The sequence below is a fragment of the Macaca thibetana genome, chromosome 1 (assembly GCF_024542745.1).
Source record: "Macaca thibetana thibetana isolate TM-01 chromosome 1, ASM2454274v1, whole genome shotgun sequence".
In the NCBI taxonomy this organism is placed as follows: Eukaryota; Metazoa; Chordata; class Mammalia; order Primates; family Cercopithecidae; genus Macaca; species Macaca thibetana.
In genome coordinates this window covers 65,869,875-65,894,902 of record NC_065578.1, presented here as the reverse complement: position 1 = coordinate 65,894,902, position 25,028 = coordinate 65,869,875, and the positions used below count along the sequence as shown (strand labels likewise).

The following is a 25,028-nucleotide window of genomic DNA, read 5'->3' as shown; positions in this document are numbered from 1 at the left end:
ACACGTACGTTTATTGCGGCACGATTCACAATAGCAAAGACTTGGAACCAACACAAATGTCCATCAATGATAGACTGCATTAAGAAAATGTGGCACATATACACCACAGAATACTATGCAGCCATAAAAAAGGATGAGTTCATGTCCTTTGTAGGGACATGGATGAAGCTGGAAACCATTCTGAGCAAACTATCTCAAGGACAGAAAACCAAACACTGCATGTTCTCACTCGTAGGTGGGAATTGAACAATGAGAACACTTGGACACAGGGTGGGGAACATCACACACCAGGGCCTGTCGTGGGGTAGGGGGAGGGGGGAAGGATAGAATTAGGAGAAATACTTAATGTAAATGACGAGTTAATGGGTGCAGCAACCAGCATGGCACCATGTATACATATGTAACAAACCTGCACGTTGTGCAAATGTACCCTAGAACTTAAAGTATGATAAAAACAACAACAACAACAACAACAAACACAACAAGCAAATGTATGACTTCTTCCTTTCGCTTTTCAAATCTTGATTATGGCTGCTATCAATTTATTACAACAATCTCTGATAGCTCTGCCTCTTTAGGAGCTTTCTGATGTTACACGAGTGACTAGGATGTGAGTGGGGAAAGAGCTGTTCGTCAGTTTCCCTTTCAATATATGGGCTAATGCATGGAGTCACCAGAAGCTACCTCCCAAAACCAAAATGAGGAGCACAAACACAAAGAAAGTTAGGAGTTTGTTCAAATGTAGAGGATATTCTTTCTAGAGCATAGATAGGAAGCAAAACTTGTAGCTTTTTACATCTGGGTAGGCCTCCATGGATATCTAGTCCAACTGGCTACATGCTATAGAGAGGAAGGTGAGGCTCTGAGATACACAGCTAGTAAGCAGGTAGAACCAGACAGAATTCAGATCCCCTGTTTCTCATTTTCTCATTCCTTCTATGATGCCAAGCATAGCATTGTTGAATGACTCCAAAAGCAGCGAGTCATTGTGATTAACATCCAGGAGTGGTTATTTTTCAGACAAGCTTATAAGTAGCTAGGATTCTAGACATATTATTCTAGACAATTTACTTGTAATATTACAGACTTTATTATTTGCCTTATTTTCCAGGTACTGCTACCCATTGAGTTCACCTTTCTTATAAACCTGCCTGGATGCACCTTAAATAAAATTGTAAAAAAAAAGGCCACATGAATACTTGTTTCTGGGCTTAAATTATCTTATTGACTAATCCATACTGTGTTTTGAGAAAAATTCAAACACTTTTATAAATGAAACTTTAGACTTTATTATTCTTTAGTGACCAAATTAAAAAGTTCTTTTGTGTAGAAAGAGGTATGGGAATTTCATGACAAACAATTCACTTTTAAAATATAGCAATTAGAGGACTAAAAAAGTGGCCCAAGATAAAATTGTGAGAAATATGCAAAATAGAATCTAGATTGCAAGCATTCAGAGGCAAAACCTTACATACAAGACACTTTATTATTAAGGCAGGTGCAAGAGTAATTGTGGTTTTTTGCCATTACTTTTAATTTAAGGTTATACAGAATACTTTTTCAAAATAATTTCAAATATATTAATCTACCCAAATTGAGTCATATCTTAATTTCCAATGAGTTATAAACCTATATTTTAATCACAAGTTCAAGGTTTAATTTTTTTTCTAGTAAAAGACAACCTTGTAATATAGCATTTTGGAAACTCCATTTGCAAAATGCCTTCAGCAGGGAATAGCTGTTCAAATTCATGTAGTCACAGGCTGATTAAACAGAACCCAAAAGACAGAGCTAGAAGCTGTACAAAGTGCAGACCCAGAAAGCCTCAAGGTCTTTAATTAAGAGCTATCTGAAAGCTTCAAAAGGAAAATAATTCCAGAAGCAAATGGGAGGGCTTTATATATGCCAATTATCACCACTGAAGAGCAAAAATTGGCTTAGGCTATGCCAGATAAGGACAGAAAAATTATTATCAGCCAGGACGGAAGGGTCTTTGCCTGTTCAAAATTTTGCTTTACCCTTTCTCCCATCATTTCCCAAGAATGTCAAAGCCTTTAGTGTTCTATTTTTTGTTTACCAATATACAGAATTTTCTTCAAAGGCAGAAGAAAACTAATTTAGTATCTGGTCTTGATATATTCTATAAGCTGAGAGATCTACGTCCAAAGTTGCAAACCCAAATGCTTGCAGGAGTAAAAAGTGGGTGAGGGATGGGGAGGGGGTGCTGGGAATCAGGCACATACACATTATGAGATTCTGGAAAACTGGCCACTATTCAGTGCACCCCATGTGCGCCACGTGAGAATGTGGGCTTAGTCCTGCCAGGACTTCAGAGAGATGATGAGCATCCAGATTTTTTTTTTTTTAATTTGAAATGTTCTAGTTTTGAAATGTGGGCTGAAATTGTTTTTAACTGCACAACCAAACAAAACACCTATTCAGTTGTTCAGAATCTGCAGGAGGTTAATTCACCTCTGATTGCAGCCATTTGTATCATACATAATAAGCACTCAGTAAATTCTATCTGCTGTTATTACTGCTTCATTTCTATGTCTGATTACTCAGAGACTTTGCAAGTGGTCTGCTTGTTTTCTGAACAAATTTCCTTCATTCCTAATTAAATACTGTGTTCACTACCTAGATTTCTCTTGGTCTTCCAATGTGGAAAACATTTTATTTTCCCTTCTACTTTTATTTTGGTGTTCAACTTAGAGATAACTCTTATTTTATATGTTGAGCCTATTTTCAAAGTGGATAAACACTGCTAATCTATGATTTTGTCACTGGAATGAAGATCGAGAATGTGGTATATTTCTAAAATTTATATAATTTTCAAAATGAATATATCTACCTAAAAGAAAATACTGCAGCCTACATCCTCAGTCTTCACACTGTTCTTATATGACATGGCAGTTCTGTTTTATTATCTTTTATATAACAGAGTTAACTTAAATTCAGTTAACTATGATACCTTCATCTTAGTCAATGTGAATAAAGTGTTTTAATATGTTTATCATTTCCAACTAACCAAACAATCTATCCCCCTTGTCACATTCATTAAATAACCCAGATTTTGAAGTTTTATGGCATCCTAATTTGCTAAATTTAGTGCTATAGGGAAACAAAGTTGAGAATGGGCAATTAACTACAAAGCACTAAACAAATATGATTTTTCTATAGCCTCATTTTAGTAAATTGAGTGATTAATGTTAGAGAATTTTCTAGGAAAGAATTAGAATATATGATCACTACATTTATTACTAAGATTCTTACGAGGATTCCTACTTGTTTTTAAATGCTTTAGGGTGAAGACAAACTATTTGGCAAGCATCAATTTGCCACGCTATTGTAGGTGTTTATCTGTATTTAAACTTCGGTCGACTACAGATTACAAGTTAAATTACAGCGACTGTCTATTATATTCAATCAGACATATTTGAGATGATCTTCTAAAATTTCATTTGGGAAGAGAAACGAAGAACCTGCTAGTCAATAAAATGACCAGGCCGAGGAATCAAGATGGACATTTCCAAAGAAAAATTAGGTGAGGGAGTGACAGGGGGAAATTCTTGCAGTTAAAATTAATGAAACTAATGAAAAAGAGAGAAATTTTAAAGCACCATAGACAAAATTCAGGCCACACAGTCCTGTGGATATTTGAAGTGGCCAAATTTGGTTAATTCAGAAAAACATTCAGGGTCCACAAGAATAAATGAAATTGGAAACTGCCACAGAACAGGCGATGCATGGTTGATTTTGAATTACTCAGAAGCGGGCCATTTAGCTTAGTAATAATCATAATTGTAGCTCCTTATGTTATTTTTGGAAACCTAAAGAGTGGGGCTCATATTTTGAGACATTTTAATGTTTTGGTCTCATATTTTTGTCCTTCCTGTGTCTCTCTTCCGCCTCCCTCCTATCCTATGGCTTTTCTGTAAGCACAGTATCCTGTATGTGGTGGAGTGGCTGCCAGGATTTGGTCAGTGGGAAGGATAAGAGGTGAAAGCACTTACTGCACCACGCACCTAGGTGCGTTAACAACAAACCAACCACTTGGTGCTGTGAACATGGAACATAATATTTTCCTATTTTCCAGCAGAGAGGTCACCTCTGTCAGCCATGCATCAGTATCCTGAGAACATGTTCCCAACAAACCAGGCAACCAAGAAGAGAACAAACTCATTTTATTTTTTGAGATCTGTTCCTTGTGTTGCTCTAAAATAAAACGATGTAGGTACATCGTATCAGACTTGTGTTGCCACTAAAAATCACCCACTGCTACTAAAAATTAACATCCAGGAGGTAATTTGCATTTTATAAAGATCCTCTTTTCCGGTCTCTGACAATTCCAGGAGGGAATATTTGGATTTACTAAAACAAAAACAAAATAAACCCCCCCAGCTTCCCTACAACTCCCCATTCCCAGGCCAGCTTCATAGGCATTCCAGATGCTACTATGTTGTACACTAATCAAAAATTAACTTAAAAAACATTTGCTTAGCTCATGATATGTATATGTAGCTTGACTAATTCCAGTGGAAACTGCAATAAATGAAACTTAGTACCAAAAATATTTGATCATATGGCTGTGATTGAGGCAGAGGTGAATCTTTACAAAATTACTCCAGGGCCCTTAATAACGGGTTTGTAAAATCACTTAGCAACCAACTTCCTTTTTTTTCCCATGTGGCATAATGAGACCTGGTCATGGTTCACAAAGGTTTGTTTTTAAAGTTCAAAACCTTGTTTAGGTGTTAAACACAGTCAGTCATTAGATATGCAGATAATGAAAATAAACAGAATAAATAATGTTTGCCCCAAAAGTGGAAAGGACTTATTTCTTACCGGACTTTTCCTCTAAAAGCGTAGGCATGGGGAGGAAGAATAAAGAGAAAATGAGAGAGGTGAAATGTATTTTCAAGAAGAAACAGGACAAGACTCAGGATAACCTTACTTAAGGCAGCTCTTGAAGGCACTGCTTTTATAAATGCTTCCTGTGGGGGTCTGATATGGTCATTCCTAGGCTGCTGTCTTTAGTTCAAGCTACAGAGGGCATTGGTGTGGACTTCATCTGGGCATCTAAGCACATTCTAAGCTTGCTCCTTCCTTCCTTCCTTCCTTCCTTCCTTCCTTCCTTCCTTCCTTCCTTCCTTCCTTCCTTCCTTCCTTCCTTCCTTCCTTCCATGTTTCCTTCCTTCCTTCCATGTTTCCTTCCTTCCTTCCATGTTTCCTTCCTTCCTTCCTTCCTTCCTTCCTTCCTTCTTCCTTCCTTCCTTCCACCCTCCCTCCCTCCTTCTCTCTTTCTTTCTCTTTCTCTTTATTTATTTCTTCTTTCTCTTTCTCTCCTTCCTTCCTTCTTCCTTCCCTCCCTCTCTCTCTTTTCTTTCTTTCTCTTTCTTTCTTTCTTTCGCTTTCTTTCTTTCTCCTCCTTCCTTCCTTCCTTCCTTTCTTTCTTTCTTTCTTTCTTTCTTTCTTTCTTTCTTTCTTTCTTTCTTTCTTTCTTTCTTTCTTTCTTTCTTTCTTTCTTTCTTTTTCTTTCTTTCTTTCTTTCTTTTTCTTTCTTTCTTTTTCTTTCTTTCTTTCTTTTCTCTCTTTCCTTTCTCTTTCTTTCCTTCTTTCTTTCTTTTTCTCTCTTTCTTTCCTTCTTTCTTTCTTTTTCTCTCTTTCTTTCCTTCTTTCTTTCTTTTTCTCTCTTTCTCTCTTTCTTTTTCTGACAGAGTCTGTCTTGCTCTGTGCCCAGGGAGGAGTGCAGTGGCATAATCATAGCTCGCTGAAACCCTCAATTCCTGTTCTCAAGAGATTCTCCCACCTCAGCCTCCCATGTAGCTAGGACTATAAGCATGTACCACAATTTCTGGCTAATTATTTTTATTTTTGTAAAGATAGGGTCTTGCTATATTGCCCAGGCTAGTCTTGAACTTCTGGGCTCAAGTGATCCCCCCACCTCAGCCTCCCAAAGTTCTGGGATTAGAGGTGTGAACCATCATGCCTGGCCTAATCTTTCTTTTGAATGGTTTACTTTTATCAAACGGATTTGTGGCTTGACAATAAAAAATTATGTTTCATAATATTGAGAGGAGTTGGAAAATACTACTCATGCATTGTAGCCAGGCATGGTCATGAAACGAAAACATGAGACTTTCCAGAAACTCCAGTCTCACCGGGGAACCCAGGACCTATCATCTTCTCCAAGTCACCATGGCTAGAACTGTCAGTTCTTCTTAGATCCCATCCTTGATTTCTCCCTATTCTCCACGTACAATTATGAATTCTTCTCCCTGTGAGTGGTCAATGGCCCCTCAGAATGCCCTCTTACTTCCTCAGCTCCTATCTTAATGAGGCCTTCATTATCCCTCACTGACAGCACATTCGCTTCCTAGCTGAAGGTCCTATTTCCAGCTTCATCTCCTAATCCATCCTTCACACTATCCTCGGAATCATTTTCCAAAAATAGTGAAGTGAATATATCATTCTGCCCTTAAAAAACCTCTTTACTATCCAGAAAATAGAATGCCAACTCCATTCTATGGAATTTAATGCTTTGGTGAAGGGCTGCAGCTTCCCTTCCCACCCTCATCTTCCTCCGTTGACTTTCTATGAAGCCTGCACCTCGCTGCACTCTCCTGGCTCTCTTGGATGTGCCATGCACTTACACGCTTCCCTGTCTTCTTCCCATGCTACTTCTCCCTCTCCCTGAATCAAAATTACTCATTTTTCAAGGTCAGTAACATTTCTTCCATAAGACCTTTCCCAGCTTTGCCTGCCAAAATACATTGCTCCCTTCTCTGGTTTGATTGTGACTCAGTCCTTTTGTTCAAAATAATAAATAAATATTGAAGGCCTTTGTATTTGCCTGACCTTTATTAGCCTCAGGGAACAAAGGTACACATTGCTAGTACATTTCTGCAATTTTTATTTTGTTCTGTATTGTTTAGATGTCTCCACTCGATTATTAACTCACAATAATGGCTATGCACGGATTCTCTCTAGCCCCAAACATAGAGTGAGGCATTCAACACAAGTTTATAAATTCCCTTTATGGGGAGCCATTGTAACATTATACAAATGTTTGAAGTACAATGTCTTTTGAAATAAAAAAAATAAATTGTTCTTTGAAATAGGGCTGAATTATATATGGCACAAGCCATGTGTCCTCAGTTGTAATGGTTCTTTCACCAGCTCCATAAATATTTCAGTTAGCTCCTACTTAACTGTTAATTTCTCTGCCTATTAGTGACCTCAGGTGCTACCCATGTTACAAATGTTCTAAAGAAGTGGCACAGCTTTGTACAACGTTAGTGAAGATTATGTGCTCAGATGTCCAGGGCAGAATTTTCTCCTAGAGCAAAAACTAATGCTTCAGAATAGTTAAGGGCCAAGAAAAGGGCTACATCCTTGTAGTTTTCAGCCCTTGAACTAAAACTCTTATTTATAAGGTAAATTTCTCAGCCTTTTCTAAAATAAAATGCATCTTATTTAATTAAAATCAGAAGAGTAAACGTGAACACACAAATGATAAGGGTTATCCCTCCCCTCCTCCCTACACCTCTCCACTTCAGGCTACCTGATATATTAAACCATCTTGATTTAATATGCTGTTTTGCTATGGCAGCAGCTATCAACACCTAGGCTATGACCTCGACCTCTTAGCTTAAAGGTTTCCTCAGAATGTTGAAAAAAAAATAAAAACAAAAATAGGAAAAAACAAATATATATTTGATTTAAAATGAGCTAGTAGCATCAGAGTTTATTTTTAATTATGGAAAAGATAAATAAGAGAAATGGGAAAGAAAGATATCCCTCTGGGCTTACTTGTAAATAGAAATGAGTAAGTGAATTTTTTGACAAAATATAAATTTACCTAAAATATAACCATTGAATGGTTACGAAGGACAGGGATTTTTTTTTTTTTTTTTGGTCCAAGAGCCTAAGAAAACACAATTTCTGACTTACAAGGCTTGTTGAAAGGCGGCTTATCCCGTAATCAACAGCTTTCAAGGAACTCATAGACCCCGACCCTCTGTAGCTGGAGGGTCTCTCTCTCTGGCTGTTATTACTCCAAATAACATGGTAAAATGCAAGTATTCATTCAAGTTAGGTTTGTTGCTACCTACATTTTTGCATGAGGGGTTAGAAACCAATTCAAAATTGAATTCTGTTTGAGAGTCAAAGCTAATAGAGGTGAATGAAGAAAATATAAACCAGTTTTGATGATCACTTACATTAAGGTTTTGTGCTCTGATTACATCCCTGCTTGCTGCCCAGCTTAACAAGGAATTGAGCTGTCATGGGAATTTTTGGCATCAGGCATCATAGAGTCGGATCAAGACATAAAATGTCAGGTTGAATCTGTAAGCCTTTTAAGAGTCTGCAATCATTGAACCTGAAAAATAGGATGACTGTATCCTGAATCTTTCTCTTTTTATTTTTGTTTATATGATGTATTTTAAGAGATAGGGTCTACTTTTATTCCCCAGGCTGAAGTGCAGTGGTGTAATCATAGCTCACTCTAACCTTGAACTCCTGGGTTCAAGCGATCCTTCCGTCTCAGCCTCCTGAGTAGCTGGGATTACAGGTGCATGCCACTGTGCCTGTCTCATTTTATTTTTATTTTATTTTTTGTAAAGACTGGGTCTCGCTATGTTGCTCAGGCTGGCCTCAAACTCCTGGGCTCAAGCAATCCTCCCAGTGTGGCTTCCCAAAGCACTGGAATTATAGGCATGAGCCACTATGCCCAGTCCGAATCTTTATATTTTAATAAATGGGATTCTATTATAAAATAATCACTTTGTCTTGGCTATTTATGACTACTTGGGTATTCACAAGAGGCAAAAGGATTATTCATTTATTAAGCCATTAACAGATATTTATTGAGCACCTAGTAAATACCAGACACTATTCTGGGGATATTAGTGAACAACAGAAAAGGCGATAAAAGCTCCAATGGGTTTACATCTGGTAGTAGAGGAAGGAGAAAGATAATCAGTAATAAACACTGTCATGCATTTTATACAGACGTTTTGGTCAACGATGGACCGCATATACGATGGTGGTCCCATAAGATTATGATAGAGTTGAAAAATTTCTACTGCCTCGTGATGTCATAGTGTGACGCGTTACCCATGCGCTTGTGGTGATGCTGGTGCAAACAAACCTCCTGTGCTACCAGGATTATTAAGTACATAATACTTGATAATAAATGGCTGTTACTGGTATATGGATTTACTATACTATTTATTATTATTTTTTGAGTATACTCCTTCCACTTATAAAAAACAAGTTAATTAACTGTAAAACAGCCTTGTGCAGGTCCTTCAGGAAGTATTTCAGAAGAAGGCACTGTCACCTGAGGAGGTGACAGCTCCATGTGTGTTACTGCCCCTGAAGGCCTTCCAGTGGGATAAAAGGTGGAGGCGAAAGACAGTGATGTTGCTGGTCCCGACCCTGTGTAGGTCTAGGCCAATGTTTTTGTTTGTGTCTCAGTTTTTAACTAAAAAGTTTAAGAAGTGAAAAGAAAAAATTTTAATAGAATAAAAGCTTGTAGAATAGAGTATAAAGAAAGGATTTACTTTAAATACTATAAAGAAAGAGTATAAAGTATTTTTGTACAGCTGTACAGTGTTTTTGGGTTAAATGTTATAACAAAAGAGTCAATACTTTTTAAAAAGTTTAGAAGTTTACAAAGTAAAAGAGTTATAAGGCTAATTTTATAAATTTAGGGTAGCCTAATTGTACAGTGTTTACAAAGTCTACAGTAGTGTCCAGTCATGTCCTAGGCCTTCACATCCACTCACTGACTCACCCAGAGCAACTATGAGCCCTGCAAACTCCATTCATGGTAAATGCCTTATACAGGTGTACCATTAAAAAAATCTTTCATACCATATTTTTACTGTACTTTTTTATGTTTACATATGTTTAGATTCGGAGATATGATTATGTTACATTTGTCTATGGTATTCAATACAGTAATATGCCATACATATTTGCAGCCTGGGAGCACTAGGTTACACCACACAACCTAGGTGTGTGGTAGGCTGTGCCATCTAGGTTTGTCTAAGTGCATTCTGTGTTGTGCACACAATGATAAAATTGTCTAACACCAATTAAGCAACACATGACTGTGTACTAATTAAATAAGGAAAGTATTTAGTATTTGAGAAGATGACAAATGCAATTTTAAAAAGTAGTGCAAATAAAGGGGTTCAGGAATTCCAGGGCAAAGGGTTTCGTGATTTTATATAAGGTGGTCAGGGGAGGCTTCCTTGAGAAAGTGACTGAGCAAATAGTGGCAGTTCGTGAGGGAGGTCACGACACAGCTATCTAGGGGAAGAGGGCTCCCAGGGAGCCAGGGAGGAGTAGAAGGAGAGGGAAGAATGGCAGCTGTTAGTCTAGGGCTGGGGGAATCTTGACAATGAGGCTCTTGAAGACCACCATGGAGATTCTGGCTTTACTCTGCGCCAGTGCAGCTTATTGCTGTTACTTATCAGGAGTTCTGAGGCGTGGACATTTAGTAACTGTTGGTGTTGAGAAGAGGCATGGGTGAAAAAATATCATAAAATATCTGGTTATGATATGTGCTGCCATTTGTCATTCCTCTTTGGAAACTCATTTTGATTCCCCATGTGCCGTGTTTAAAAAATAATGAAATTAAGATGGGCTTCAAATAGGTTACAAAGTGGAAAGGCGTTTTGGTTGGGCAAAACACACTGAGGTTGGTCCATCCGCCCTCTGTCTCTGTTGCCCGCATCGGGACAGGCAGCTAGGCTGGCAGCCATGGCTCTGCATCTCTTCTGTGCTGGCCGCTGTTTCAAGCTGCAGCTCCAAGGTCCATGGGCAGTTAGCGGCTGTCCTTTAGACAGATGTTAAGTTGGAAGGAAATATCACCTTCATTCTGTTTAGAAATGAAATTCTCCCCAGTCTTTGAGGAAAATTTTCTTTGACATAATTAATGTGAGTGATTCATACTCTAAGATTCTTTTTCTAAAACAATAAAAAGTACATTTACTGCTGTAGACTGCTGCCACTAAAATGAAATCTCGTTCAGAGGGCAAAGGGATAGATTTTTTTTTCTTATATTGTTACGCTTATTTATACTATTATTCACATATTTTTAGAAACTCCTTAGTAAAAAAATAAGTATAATTGTATAAGAAAGGTAATCATTGATACGTGACCTTCAAGGTTGAAGACAACTAAGTGACTGAAAGCCTCAGGCTTTAGATGAGAAAACGATCTCACTGGATGTGCACTAGGACTCACAGAAAAGAACACATTAATAAACTTTTTAAAAGAACCTACACATTGTAGATGAATAAACAGGAAACAATTACTCTTGTTGTTTACCCATCAAGTAGTGGAAAAAGAAACTTGGTTAAATTGAAGAGGAAAAGATCAAAGGAACTGAGAACCATAAATTTGCTCTGTTTGTAAAATAATGCGAGTAACATAAGTTGCATTATAGCAGAGCTAGATACGGCATACATTTTATGTAACGCCCCGTGGTGCATCCGTCCACCCAGACAATCAACAAGTATTTTCTAAGTACCTGCTATGTGTCATTCACTGATGTGGGACCTAGAGAAAATGCGTCCTTAGGGAAAAAGTAGACAACCTACAAACTCTGGGTGCAGGATTAGTTGTTAGAAACCCAACATTCAGTAAACGGTTCACAAAGTAGGCTTCTGTTAAAAACTTACTTTCAAAATTGATTGCTTCTTTACAGAGCACATTCTACCCTGATTATGGCCCTTAGCTAATCAAAATAGTTTTAAATTCTAAATGCTACTAACATTTAAAATTAAGGCAGACCTTAAAGATATAAAAGTTAGCCTTTTTTGATTACAATTAACATTATAATAAAAAGCATATAACTCAATAATTTGCTACTTCTACTGAGGCCATCCTAATATTTTATACGATGTGTCAATATTGTGAGTACATAGCCTTATTCAATTAAATTTTGAGTTGGTTACAGAAATTGAGTGTTTGTGATCTCCAACCATAGTGATCATGTTTCCAGAACCCTCAAATCAGGTCAGCTTGCCTGAGACAGTATAACACGATGTAGGAATTGTGTTTATGTAAGAAAAATCTAACCCTTACATTTACTCAGAATGTACAATCAACATTAATTGGAGAAATCATGACAAAGGCACTCCAGGTTGAATAGTGAATATTCATACAGCTCAAGATTTCTTTTTACCAGAGTAAGTGGGCATGAAAGGTGTGGATTTTAAATGTCAGGAAATGGAAGCTACAGAAAAATTCCTAGGAAAAAAAATTAGTAATGAAGGAATGAAAAAACAGTATCAGATACAAAACTAATTCTTCTGCATACAGTACATGATTTATTACAATGTTGAGAAGAAAAAAGAAAGTTTCCACCTGTTTTCCCATCTATCCTCTATAAGTCCTGGAAAAAACAAAAGGTGCATCTCATATGCTAACTCTAGCTGATTTTGGTCCAGCTGCCTGCAGGTCTGTCTAGAGGGGCTGGCTTCTCAGCCTGTATCTGGGATTTAGTGGCAATATCTGTTGAAGATTTGGGGATGGGGTGGCAGTTTATATGCCCCATGTTTGATACCCCTGGTCTAGACCAATCAAAATCACGTTTACCCTACGAAGCTTTCCTTGATGAGTAGAACGCAAGCTGAACTTCTGCCTTCTAATTCCCTGCATAAGAGTTCTGGGCTGAGTGCCTTGCACCAGAATGCATGCAATCTTTAGCCTCTCCTTGCACTGTGCACTGTTTCTACCAGGAGAGAATGCTGGTGTGTAGGAGACTGGAGCTCACCTCCTCCACTGATGACTCTTTGTTTTCACCGAACTCAATGGGGTTCTGAACCTTCTGCCAAAGTAAGGACAGGAAAGGGGGTGGTGTTACCAAGCAGCAGCAAATTCATGGATTTTGCTCTCTGGCAGGCTAATTTGGGGGTGGAAGGGTGGGTGGGCCACATGGAACAGGCAAACAACACCAGACTGTCTCCAGTTCAAAGCTATTTCCCCCTCCTCATATTTTTTTGGTTAAATAGTTATGCGTTGCAAATCTCCAGGATGAAGATTAAACTAATTGTTCCTTCATGGCTCAATGTCAGAGTCTTTATTTCACTGTATCACTTACTTTCCAGAGGAAGGGAGAAGGCACTAGCCTACATGCCAGGGCAGGTCGGCTCCTGCTCTCACATCATTTCTCTCAACCCTTGTGACTTTGCTCAAGTCCTCCCTCACTATTTTTATTTTCCTTCTGCTTCCTACAAGTCTCTGAACTTAAGGAAAAGGAAAGCAAAGCTGAGAATGTGATTGATATTTAATGGCGCCTCTTCTGGGAGACAGCACTGAACTTGGTATTCTATAATATTTTCTCCTGTCATAAGAAGGTAGACACATTTTTTCCCATTTTACAGACATGACATCTGAAGCTCAGAGTTAAGGAACTTGCCTATAGTCACATAGATAATAAGATACATACTCAAAAGCCTGTGTTCATTCTATTTATCCTTGTCTCTTGAACTTTCTGTGCCGGTTTCTCTGTAAAATGGGCTATCAACTACCTCCCAGATGGCTTAATAGTGCTGCTGCTCATTTCATCCTTTTGATCATGACTGGGCATTTATAAAACACATAGCATTATTATAATGTGCCATTGACATAAAAAGTGCTTGCCGATTGATTAATTGATTAGGGGAACTGAAATAAATGAGTCATATAAAAACAACATCATTCCTTAACATTGAAAACAAAAGTGCATACAATCTGGATATATAATCAGATAATTTCAATAAATGAGAAATCTCGTGTCACACAGCAGCGTTTAAGCCTGACCTGCCAAGGTATCAACTCAACCTCGCTCTCCTGTCACATGGTACAATATATGAAGTGCTGTACTGTAGAAGAGAGTCTGTGTGGATGGACTCACTGGGGAGAAAGTCTATGAGGTGAGCCCTTTGTGCTGGGATCTATATCCTTCCAAAGGTTTTTTTCATGTGGGCATTCAGAAATTGTATGTAAAATAGTTTGAATGAGCTAGAGAACTTTTTTTCTAGAAAGAGAGCCAATAGCTTTCATCAAAACTAGTATAATATAGTGGTTAAGAGTTCTCAATTAGAAACTGAACTTTCTGGGTTTAAATCCCAGCAACTTCACTTACTAGCTGTGATGCCTCGAGTGAGTTAATAAATCCCTCAATGTCTCAATTTTCTCATCTGTAAAGTGGGGATAATAATAGTACTGATCTCACAGGGTTGCTGGGAGGATGAATGAATTCTTGTATGTGAAGCATCGCATCTGACACAGAATTTGTGTTCAAAGCTGCCACTACCAAATTCATGACCATGACAAGTTCTCAAAGTCATCAATGATCTTAAAGATGACTTTGGTATTCTATTGTTATTCTGATTAATAATAGCTATTATTTACTAAGCACTTCTTTTAGACCTTACATAAATTTCCTTAGAAAGTACTAAGCACCTTATATGCATTATTTCCTTAATTCTTACAAATATCCTATGAAGTGGGCAGTATTATTAATCTTATTTTACACTCGATTAAGCCTTGACTGAGGCTTAAAGAGTTAAGTAATTTGCTCAAGGCTACATGGATAATAAATGCAAAACCAGAATGACTTACTCTAGAGCACAATTTCTTAATCAGTAAGGAACAAAATCCTTGTAGTTAAAAGACACCTTCTCAAGATAAGCCAGAAGGGATTATTGGCTCACCAAAAACCAAAAATAAAGGAATCCATGGCAGCATAAAAGATCACATCAAGGATTAAACCATGGCATTTGTCTTCTCACCTCCACAAAAGCCATGGGAGCCACAGGTTTTAAGGTACCTGGCGAGCACAGCACATATGCAGATGTGTCAGACAGTGCTCCGGGTGGGATTTGGAAGGAATGGAGATGTCCATATCTGAGATCCTAGGAAGGGTGAGCAAGCCAGAAGACCTGGAAATGGAGGCCAGAGGAATGTGGATTGCAGAAGACCACATCTTCAATCAGGAAACTGAAGTGAAGACAGGCAAGGGCTTGAACCACAAGAAACATTTCAGCTTCTGGTTGCTGCTAGATGTTGTTTTCTCAGACTGTTCAATATTTCTGGTATTAGCTCTCAGTGCCTGCTGCATGGAGGGTGCTCAACATATATTTGGTGAAATGATTTGAAGGGGGAGTTAGAAACAAAGTCAATTATCCATGATGCACAATGAAGTGTGCCATTGTGAATGTTAGCCTTCAATAGGTCTCCCAAAGAGTACCATATGTATGCAGGGGATGTTGGTGGTACTCAAAACAATTTAGGGATGCTTCCTTCTGGAATTATCTGCAAAACCAGTTCATAGGCATCACAAAAATTAACACACTTTCCCAGCTTGATGCTTAGGGTAATTAATGGGTAATTAATTACTGGTCTTGGTTCTAAATTACTTTTGGAAATTTGAGTTATTTATTACTTTTTTTTTTTTTTTTTTTGGTGAGATGGAGTCTCGCTCTGTCGCCCAGGCTGGAGTGCAGTGGCCGGATCTCAGCTCACTGCAAGCTCTGCCTCCCAGGTTTACGCCATTCTCCTGCCTCAGCCTCCCGAGTAGCTGGGACTACAGGCGTCCGCCACCTCGCCTGGCTAGTTTTTTGTATTTTTTTTTTTCACTATTAATGATATTCTTTAAAATGTGCTCTAGCATCTATAGCAATGAGACAATCTTTACATGTAGCTTCTATTATAAGTACTTGACATACATTAAATCATTCAACCCTCAAAATAGCCCAATGAAGTAGGTATGGGAGTCACCCCATTAATAGATGAAGAAACCAAGGCACTGGGTTTGCAACATACCAAACCTCATCAACTAAAAGGAGGTAGAACCTACTTGTTTGAGTAATTGGGACATCATTGGAATAAGTCTCATTTCTATTTCCCTCAAATTCTCTTAAAGGGAATTGTATCCAATTCAATTCAATTCAATTGTATGTTGAATTCTGACTTTTGTGTGTGTGTGTGTGTGTCTGTGTATGTGTGCGTGAAGGCATATTTCCTTATAATTCATTCCTGCACTGATTATTTTATTTAGCCTTCTTCAAAAAATTACTTTACTCTTTAAGAACAAAGCCATTTCTTGTATGATATAATGGAGGTTTGCTTCTACCCTAAATGTAGGGAGTGCGGTGTAAAGCAAGCAAACTACTGTTCGTGTTGCACCTGTCTCTATCTCCTCCTTTAGGGAGAGTGGTCTTTACACTGCACTAGCAGAAAGAGATGACCGTGGCAACAACCACCCTGTAAGGTAGCTGTTTGTTCCATTTCAGACAGAAAGAAACCGAGACTTTCACGGAGGTTTAAGTACCTTACCTAAGCAGTACTGCTAGCAAGAGGCTGAGGTCAGGGCTGTCACTTTTCCCACTGTACCTCAGTTCCTTCAGGGGGTATATACAAAGTTTCTATTTGTGTTTAAAGAAAATCAACCACAATTGTCCAAAATGGAGAAAACTAACTTAAAAGTAGTTCCTCGAAAAGGCGGATCAGATTTGGCTCAGAATTAAAGTCTGATACAGGCAAGAGAACTCCAAGCTGCTTTAACTGAATTCTAACCTCGAGATGTAGATACATTCTAATCCAGGACACGAAAACACAGTATGCTCTTAGGTTAGGAGGCTGAACATGGGGAAGCAGAGCATGACCCTTGAAAAAGGAGAAGTGTTTTTTAAAAAAGAATCCAGGTTAAGTAATGAAGAAACAAACAATTGCAGAGTACCAATTACACATCATGTACTGTTTTTAGGATCTTCTGCACAAAAAGTCCTTAAGGATTCTTATCATCCTTCCTTTACAGTGGCAGAAATGGGGGATCAGAACAGTTATGGGGCTTGTCTAAGGTTACACAGGCAGAAAGTGGTCGACTTGGGCTGGGACCCAGGACAATCTGAATCCATGTGACATGTGCTTTCTGTTACTACACACCTGCTTGTGATTAATCCAAAATTCTAGAACAAAATATTTAAACAGATGGCCAGAAAGCACTTGGAAAAGAAGGTGATAACCCTAGGTGCCAGCGCAAAGAAACAGGGCAAACTGAACCTATCACTCTCCCTGATAGGGTTTCCTGGCCTGGTAGATCCAGGCAAGGCCATAGACACCCCAGATCTCTCAAATGCAGTAATGTTTTGAAAAAAATGAATGAAAATATGTGCCCAGGATTAGGGCACAGTTAGGAGAATCATTGTGTGGTGAACAAAGGAGGCTGAAGGGTATTATTAGTGGATGGTTGTAAAACTGGAAGGTGGTGACATGCCACGGTTCTCTGTCCTTGGCCTGGTCCCATTCACGTATTTGTTCACTCACTCACTCACTCACTCACTCACTCACTCACTCACTCACTCACTCAGAAGCATTAATTGAATGGCAATGATATACTAGGGCTTACGTCAAGAACAGGGAATTTGGGATGGACACCAAAATGTGCCACGCAGAATCTTCTTCAGAAGGGTTCCTTGCACCAGCTGCTGGAAGGGCTATCGGCAGCCTTCAATTGTCAGCACCTCAGGATCTGCCTCAACTGCAGAGTGCTACCTAACCCAAGGGCATGCCCCTTCCTAGTGTGGCCCACATCAGAGCACTGATTGATTGAGCAGTATGAAGGTTATTCATCTTAGCCAAACTCACACTAACTCTGAAGGCTCCTACTAGTTCCCGAGTTTCCCTGGGATCAGCACAGCCTGTTGTTGGTTGTGTAAAAAAGCTCAACTTCTCCCTCTGCCCACCCCACACCACAGGTATTAAGTCCAAGGTCACTCCTTAATAAACATCCTGCACACTAATCTTGGAGTTGGAGTCATTCTGCTTCATGGAAAATTCACTGGTAAAAGAAGGGGCTTTATCCTTTGTTCATCCTTTAAAGAGTACAACTATAATCAAGGACAAAAACTATTTGGTTTAATAAAAGGAAGATTTTTCTTTCAACAGTGGAACAGTCTGCCTCAAAAAACAGTGAACCTGCATAAGCAGAGGGACATTGTACTGTTGTTGGAGTGTCTCTGTTCACCCTGCTGTTAGCTAACAAGCAGCACAGTATCACTAGTATTTATAAATTAGTGATTAGAAAATTATTTTAGAACATTCTGGATTCAATAGGCACTGGAAATAATTTTAAACATATATGGGAAGAAATCCCATTTCCTAATGAACTCCCTGAAATAATTTGAGATTACTTAATTCTAACCTTAAGATGCAGATACAATATAATTCAGGACAGAGTGGCAGAAACTAACTGTCAAAGTCCACCAATGGCCATTTGTTCTTTTGTCTTTTACTAATAAAACCCTGAATGTTAGCTGGCTACATGTTTATCTAGCAAAACACTACATTTTCCAGACTCCCTTGCAGCGAATGTGTCCATGTGATTAAACTGTGGTAGTGGGATCTGGGTGGTAGTGATGCGTGCAACTTCTGAGTTAAACTCTTAAAGAAAACCTCTTTCTTTTTATTTCTTCTTTCCTCCATCCCAAGGCTGGTACATGGAAGTACTTGTGGTGGTAAGGCAGCAGTGCCGCTCTAGGAAAGGGGAAGCAATAATGCAGAAAATTCCTGGGTTTTTGAGTGACCACTGGAGTAAGACTCTTTTACCTCTGGACTGCCTATCAGCTTTGACTTTTATGTGGGAGAGAAAGAAACCACCTATTTAGTTTAAGCCATTATTATTTTGGTCTCTGTTAAAAACAGCTTAGCAAATATTCTAACTTACACAGATACCAAATCAACATCTCAAACCTGGGTGATGTTCATTCTTTGCCCTGTAAGCATGGTATCTTATCAGCAGACTGGAACGTGATAAGAATAAGAACTATTACCTTTACCTGTGAGTTAACTCCTGTATTATCCTTCTGCCTTTTTGGTGTTCTGCCCCACATTATATTTTATTTCTATATAAAAATCAAGGGCTAAGGTAAAATCTGGACTACAATTATGTTTATTTGTCTAACTATACAGTAGGATTGTTGCCAGCAATTAAAATCTTGATTTGTCTTGCTGCTGAGACTTTGTCTTGAGAAGTAATTTTCAGATAAGTTTATATTGTATATACACATAATTATATGATTCATTCATTTCTCCCATTTCACTCATTAATTTGACTGTCCAATATATATAGCAAAACTATTCAAGTAAAAAAAAGACCAATTCATGATAAAAGAGATCAAACTAGTTATAGTTCATGGATACATATTAACAAATAAATGAAAAGAATAAGTGAGGCACAACTTTATCTTAAAAACTTCAAAAGAAACATAAATCAGAAGTCCAACGTAAATCATTGTTATGAATAATTTATTATTTGACATTTCCTCATTTCTATTAATGTAATGATTTATGCTTTTGTAGTATAAAAACCATAGCTTAAATAAAACATTCTGATATATCATTAACTGGTGTAGACCCTATTTCTTTTTTAGTACCTGAAGAAAATATAGATGTATAATTGTCTGCTCTTTGGGCTGGAAACATGTAAAGTCCAAAATCATTGTCATTTTTATCATGGCACCAGCTGGATTTCAGGTTATTTCTACTTATCTGGCTCTGCAGAGGAAGTGCTACATATGTCATTTATAAAATATATGTACATGATTGGGCGCGGTGGCTCATGCCTGTAATCCTGGCACTTTGGGAGGCCGAGATGGACGGATCACCTGAGGTCAGGAGTTCGAGACCAGCCTGGCCAATGTGGTGAAACATTGTCTCTACTGAAAATACAAAAAGTAGCCAGGCATGGTGGTGAATGCTTGTAATCCCATCTACTCGGGAGGCTGAGGCTGGAGAATCGCTTGAACCCGGGAGGTGGAGGTTGCAGTGAGCAGAGATTGTACCATTGCTCTCCAGCCTGAGCAACAGAACAAGACTTTGTCTAAACAACAACAACAACAACAACAACAACAACACTATCTATATCTATATCTATCCGTATCTACCCATGGGTTATCAAGGAGAGGGCAAGGATTCTAAAGCCAAGAATATGTTTTCAGTTACAACCTCTCTTTAAACTTATGTGCATCCAGAAACATGCTCACTCTTTCCTAAAGTAATGATAACAGCTTACTCTTCCACACCAAGTATAAAAAATTATAAATATTTAGGAATCACAGGAATAGGAGATCCAGGTTCTCACATCATAGAGAACAAAGTGGAGGTGTGGGTGCTGGGGACGGGAGCTGAGGGTCCCTTGGTCTGTGGTGTTGTTGATTTGCAGAAACAGAGTAACTCCGAGGTCACTCTCTCTGGGTGTCTCCATCTAGTTTTCACTCTGCTTCCCTTAACACTTTTTCTTCAGAATCTTAACCACACCATGTCAATATATTTCCTTAAAAACAGATGTTGAAAAGAGCTCAGAGTAAACCACCACTTTTTGCTGCATCCTCAGCAATGTATCTGGCTGGAGGAATAGCTACCAGGTAACTTAGCCATGCATATTCTATTCAACAGAGGGAATCTCTTCTTTCCTGGATTCAGCTACATTCCGGCAAACATCCACTATGTTTCTGGGACTCTGCCAGTACATTTGCTTTCACATAAATTTCTTCACTTAATCCTCTGAACTTGCCTTCTTTTACTTACCCCAGGTAGCTTCCAAAGGGCCAGTTTATTATATAGAGAATAAACTCAGAGAAGTGAATAAAATAAACTGCACAGACATGGCTATAAACTGGTTTTAGACACTTAAGGAGATTTTTAGTAAAAAATATTATTCAGTAAGTGAAAAATAATTTGAAAGATGCCACTGAAAAGTGAAAGAGTGTGCATTTAAAATACCACCATTACTAGAACTCACAGGCCAATATGTAACTATAAAATCTGCACCTTCCATTGCAGAAGGAAAAGAAAACTAATACATTTCATGCTTCCCTTTTCAAGAAGACATCTTAAAGTAGCAGGGGAGCATATGATTAAAAATTGCTTTAAATATTGTTTACTGTGGTTAGTTACTCTTAGCAATCATTTTGGTTGTCACCAACAGCAGCGATCAAGTCCGTTATAAGCATTAAACACTAAAGAAAGCATCATGATAGACATTTTTCATGCCGGTGAGGCAAAAGTTTATTCTCAAAAGACGGATGATTACAACTCATTTAGAAAGGTTAGTTGAGATGTTTCCTGAAGCATCTTGAAAATGGTTCAGCGTTTATTAACTGCCCTGTTCAAGGGGAATGCTGTACAGAGATCTCATCTCTCTAAAGAAGATGCCAAGAACATATTAGCTGCCAGTTTGAGAGCCTTCATCTGTTCCTCACAACCATTTTTAGAAAACAATGGTGGCATTTATCAAACAGAGAAAAGACTGTAAATGTTGGAACCCAGAATTCAGCAATTAAAGACATTTAGTAGCTGGGAATTGGGGAATGGAAGCGCAAATTGTGCAAAAATACCTCTTTTTAACCCCAAGTCTTAGTTTGTCTACAGGAAAATACCTATTTGAATAATATAAATAGAACAATTACTCATATCTGAGGTACCTTAAAGATAAGATTATTTAAGTCAACTTGATAATACAATAGAATGAAGGATATAAGTCTTAAGTTCGATTTAGACCATGATTTTGATTAATTTTTGGTTTTAGAGCATAGCAATACAAAAAATAACCAGTTTCCTTCCATGTATTTTCACGTGGTGTATCATAGAAAAGGAAACTAAGATGGGTTTTTAAAAATCACTGTTAGCAAATCTGTGAACTTCATGTTGTTTCTAGTTGCTAAGTCTGCATTAGAGATAAGTCTGGATAATCTTTATTATTTTTTCTTTTTAAAATGCTTGCAGGAAAATAAGTCAAAAGAAAATGTGGTTCCATGTGTTTTTCACCATTTTGAAAAGCACAAGGACTGCAATATAAAATAAGTACAACTTTCTCAAGCTAGAATGAGCTTGTTAAGGTCATAGAATTCATTACATGGTGACCATATGCAGGCTTCAATTTAAGGAGTTTCTGATTGACTTAATGCATACAGGCAGAACATAGCTCTGTTCAATCTCACTAAAGTTCAACACACACACACACAACACTCACCACTGGTGATGGGGAAAGTGCGATGTTGCCTATTGATGCCTTCAATTCATCTACAGTTGCAGCATTCTTAAGAATGTCTTTAGATTGCAATGGTTTAATCTTGATATTAAATTTCTTATGTGATTCTTCTTCTTCTTCCGATTCACTCGAAGAATAAAAGTGCTTTCCTTTGGTAGGTAGAACACAGTTAAAGATACATAACTCTTTCTTCTACTGGGAGGCAACCACTCTAAGACAAGAGTGTTTGCATATAGAGACAGCAAAAGTATCCTTAGATGGCAGAAAATCAAAGCAAAACATACAAAAGTAAAGGAGGAAAGGGTTAGAACTTATTCACCTTTCCTCAGAACATGATCAAGGATGGTGAATTTCACGAAGCAATGGTTCCAATATTCTACATTTTTGCAGCGGTCGACCATTTGTTGTGTCATACTCTGCACACACAGACAAGCACATGTGAGCTGACTCATCTACAGAGAGAGGAAGGCTGCTTTACAGATGATCCACGAGGAGTTTTAAATGCATCAGTGTGACATGCTTTGCCCAGGGATGAATTGTAGGGAGAGGACAGCAAGAGCTATTTTCTAGTTGCTATAAATGACAGTCATATCAGGGATTAGCAGACAGCCCCGTACCCACCATTTCCACAGTTGTTTTTTCAGCACATTTTTCTCTTTCTCCTCTCTCTTTTCTATGAATAGATTAAGGCAAAATGCCTGCTTGCTAGAGCTCAGGCTGTTCTCAGTGCTGTTTATTCATCTCTAATATTAGGGATAACAGGACTTGTGAAGATTAGGTTATTTCATTATTTTTGTAAAATCTGAATTTATTTTACTGTTTCTTGAGAGTGAATGAAAATTAGAATAAAAAAATAAAGAAAGGATATAGCCGGGTTCCTCGGGTCTGATGCTGTAGCCTTCTTCATCCAGCTCAGGTGAGTTCTATAAAACACAAGTGCATATGAAGTGATTATTATCCTAACAGCGATCAAGAAATTATTTTTTTTCTAGAGTCTTCTATTTAAGCATATAGAAAAGTCTTTTCTTTTAGGAGATGAAGCTTCTAACTTTTGGAAGTGAATTTTGAGCAATATGTTTAGATATTTACTCAAGGACACTTGGAGAGTCCTCCTACTGTGAAAATAAACAAGGAGGAATCAACTGTCAGTGAAAGAAAGCATTCAAACAGAATTTAACATTCATTTCCTGTAAGCAAGGACTGTGCTAAGCAACATGGGTGATAAGAAATGCAGATTACTTTTCCTCAGGGAAATTGAAATGTGTTTTGGTAGGTAAAAATTAAAAAGAAAATATAAAACACAAAACACCTGTGTTAGACAGGGTTTAAAGAAGAGGAAATTAGTGAAGTTTAAAAGAATCAGAGAGGTCTTTATGGGTCTTTCAGGACAGACAGGAGAGGGCAGAGTGGGAGCTCCTTCTAGATGGTAAGAAAGAGCCTGTTCAGAGACACCAAGATGGGAGCAGACACTGGGTGACTCAGATGGGGAAACAGAGGGGAAACAGCAACGGTGACATGGCTAGAGAAGAAGCTGCACAGTGGGAGATGGGGAGATGAGACTATGGAGGCCAAGAGGCCAGGGGAAGAGTTTGGACTTGAGGTAGCTACTGCAGCTTCTCAGCTAGGGTGGGGCATACTGAAAGCAGGATCTTAAGGAGTTCTGGAAGTATGTTCCAGGATAGCCTTGGGGCTGAAGAACTGGAGAAAGAAAAACTAATTCAAAACATGTGCATCCATTCAGGCAAGATGTGCTAAGGACATGGATCGAGTTACGGTGGGATGGGATAACTCAAGGATATTTGAAAGGATGGATTGTTGGTTCTTGGTAACAGATCAGTCATAGGAGAAAAAGCAGAGGGAAGGTTAAAGAGGAATCCAAGATTTCTACCCTCAAATTGTGGGAGAGTGCTGGTACTCCAAGTTGAACTAATTCTAACAGCAGACAACTAACATTTTTTTGGAAAGAAGCAGAAAACATAAAAAGGCAGTTTGTACTGTTGGGATTAGAATGATAGCATTTGGATTCTTACTACATGGTAAGCATTGTGACCCATACTTTACCTCACTGAACCACACAACAAACATATGTGAAAAGAATTATCCCATTTATCAAGGGGGGAAATAAGATAAATCAGACACCATTTCTCAAGGAAACACACCCAGCAAATGTCAGACCTAGGTTTTGACCCCACCTGTTTCAGACTATACCCTATGTCCTAGAGGGGAGGAAGATGAAGCATTTGTAGGTGGCCCTGTTGAAGTTGAGGTTGTAGGTCTGTCCGTGGGAGAAGGCAGAGTTGGAGAGTTAGTTTGGGAGTTAATAAAGCAGTAAAAGTGCCATAACCATGGAGAGAGAAGAGGGTCTACATACCAAGGAAAAAAATACCATTAAACAAATTCATTTTTATTGTCTATATTTAAGATATACAACATGTTTTGATATGCATATACATAGTAAAATGACTACTACAGTTAAATTTACATTTCTGTTACCTTCTATGGTTGCCCTTTTTATGTGTGTGTGTATGATAAGAGCACCTAAACCGTTAGCAAATGTTTAGTACTTTAGATATCTAGACTTCATCTCACCTTACTGCAAATTTGTACTCTTTGAGCTACTTCTTCCATTTCCTTTCTCTTTTTGTCCCTGCTGACTACTTTTCTACTGTTTCTATGTATTTAACTTCTTTTTCTTTTCTTTCTTTCTTTTTCTTTTTTTTTGAGACAAAGTCTCTCTGTTTCGCTCAGGCTGGAGTGCAGTGGTGCGATCTCAGCTCACTGCAACATCCGCCTCCCGGGTTCAAGCGATTCTCCTGCATCAGCCTCCCATATTTGACTTCTTTTTAGATTCTGCATATAAGCAAGATCATACAGTTTTTTTCTTTCTGTGTCTGAAACTCACCATTTTTTTTGAGCATTTATTGTGGTCTTCCTCTTTTCCTCCTTCTTCAGTTCTCAGAGGTGCTTTTTT

At 38.2% G+C, this 25,028-nt stretch overlaps 1 protein-coding gene across 15 annotated transcripts in view; it reads right to left on the bottom strand.

Annotated features, from left to right (window-relative positions):
• The window catches only part of SGIP1 (SH3GL interacting endocytic adaptor 1), a 209,811-nt gene that overhangs the window by 79,226 nt on the left and 105,557 nt on the right, over positions 1 to 25,028 (bottom strand). For 13 of the 15 annotated variants that reach the window (XM_050761164.1, XM_050761245.1, XM_050761476.1 and 10 more), the window contains 2 exons: positions 22,926 to 22,980; positions 22,040 to 22,215 (listed from right to left, as the gene is read on the bottom strand). In XM_050761164.1, the coding sequence (XP_050617121.1) occupies positions 22,040 to 22,215; positions 22,926 to 22,980 (231 nt within the window). Of the gene's footprint in view, positions 1 to 4,845; positions 4,858 to 22,039; positions 22,216 to 22,925; positions 22,981 to 25,028 lie in introns of all 15 variants that reach the window. The other 2 variants (XM_050762279.1, XM_050762198.1) reach the window with 1 other exon arrangement.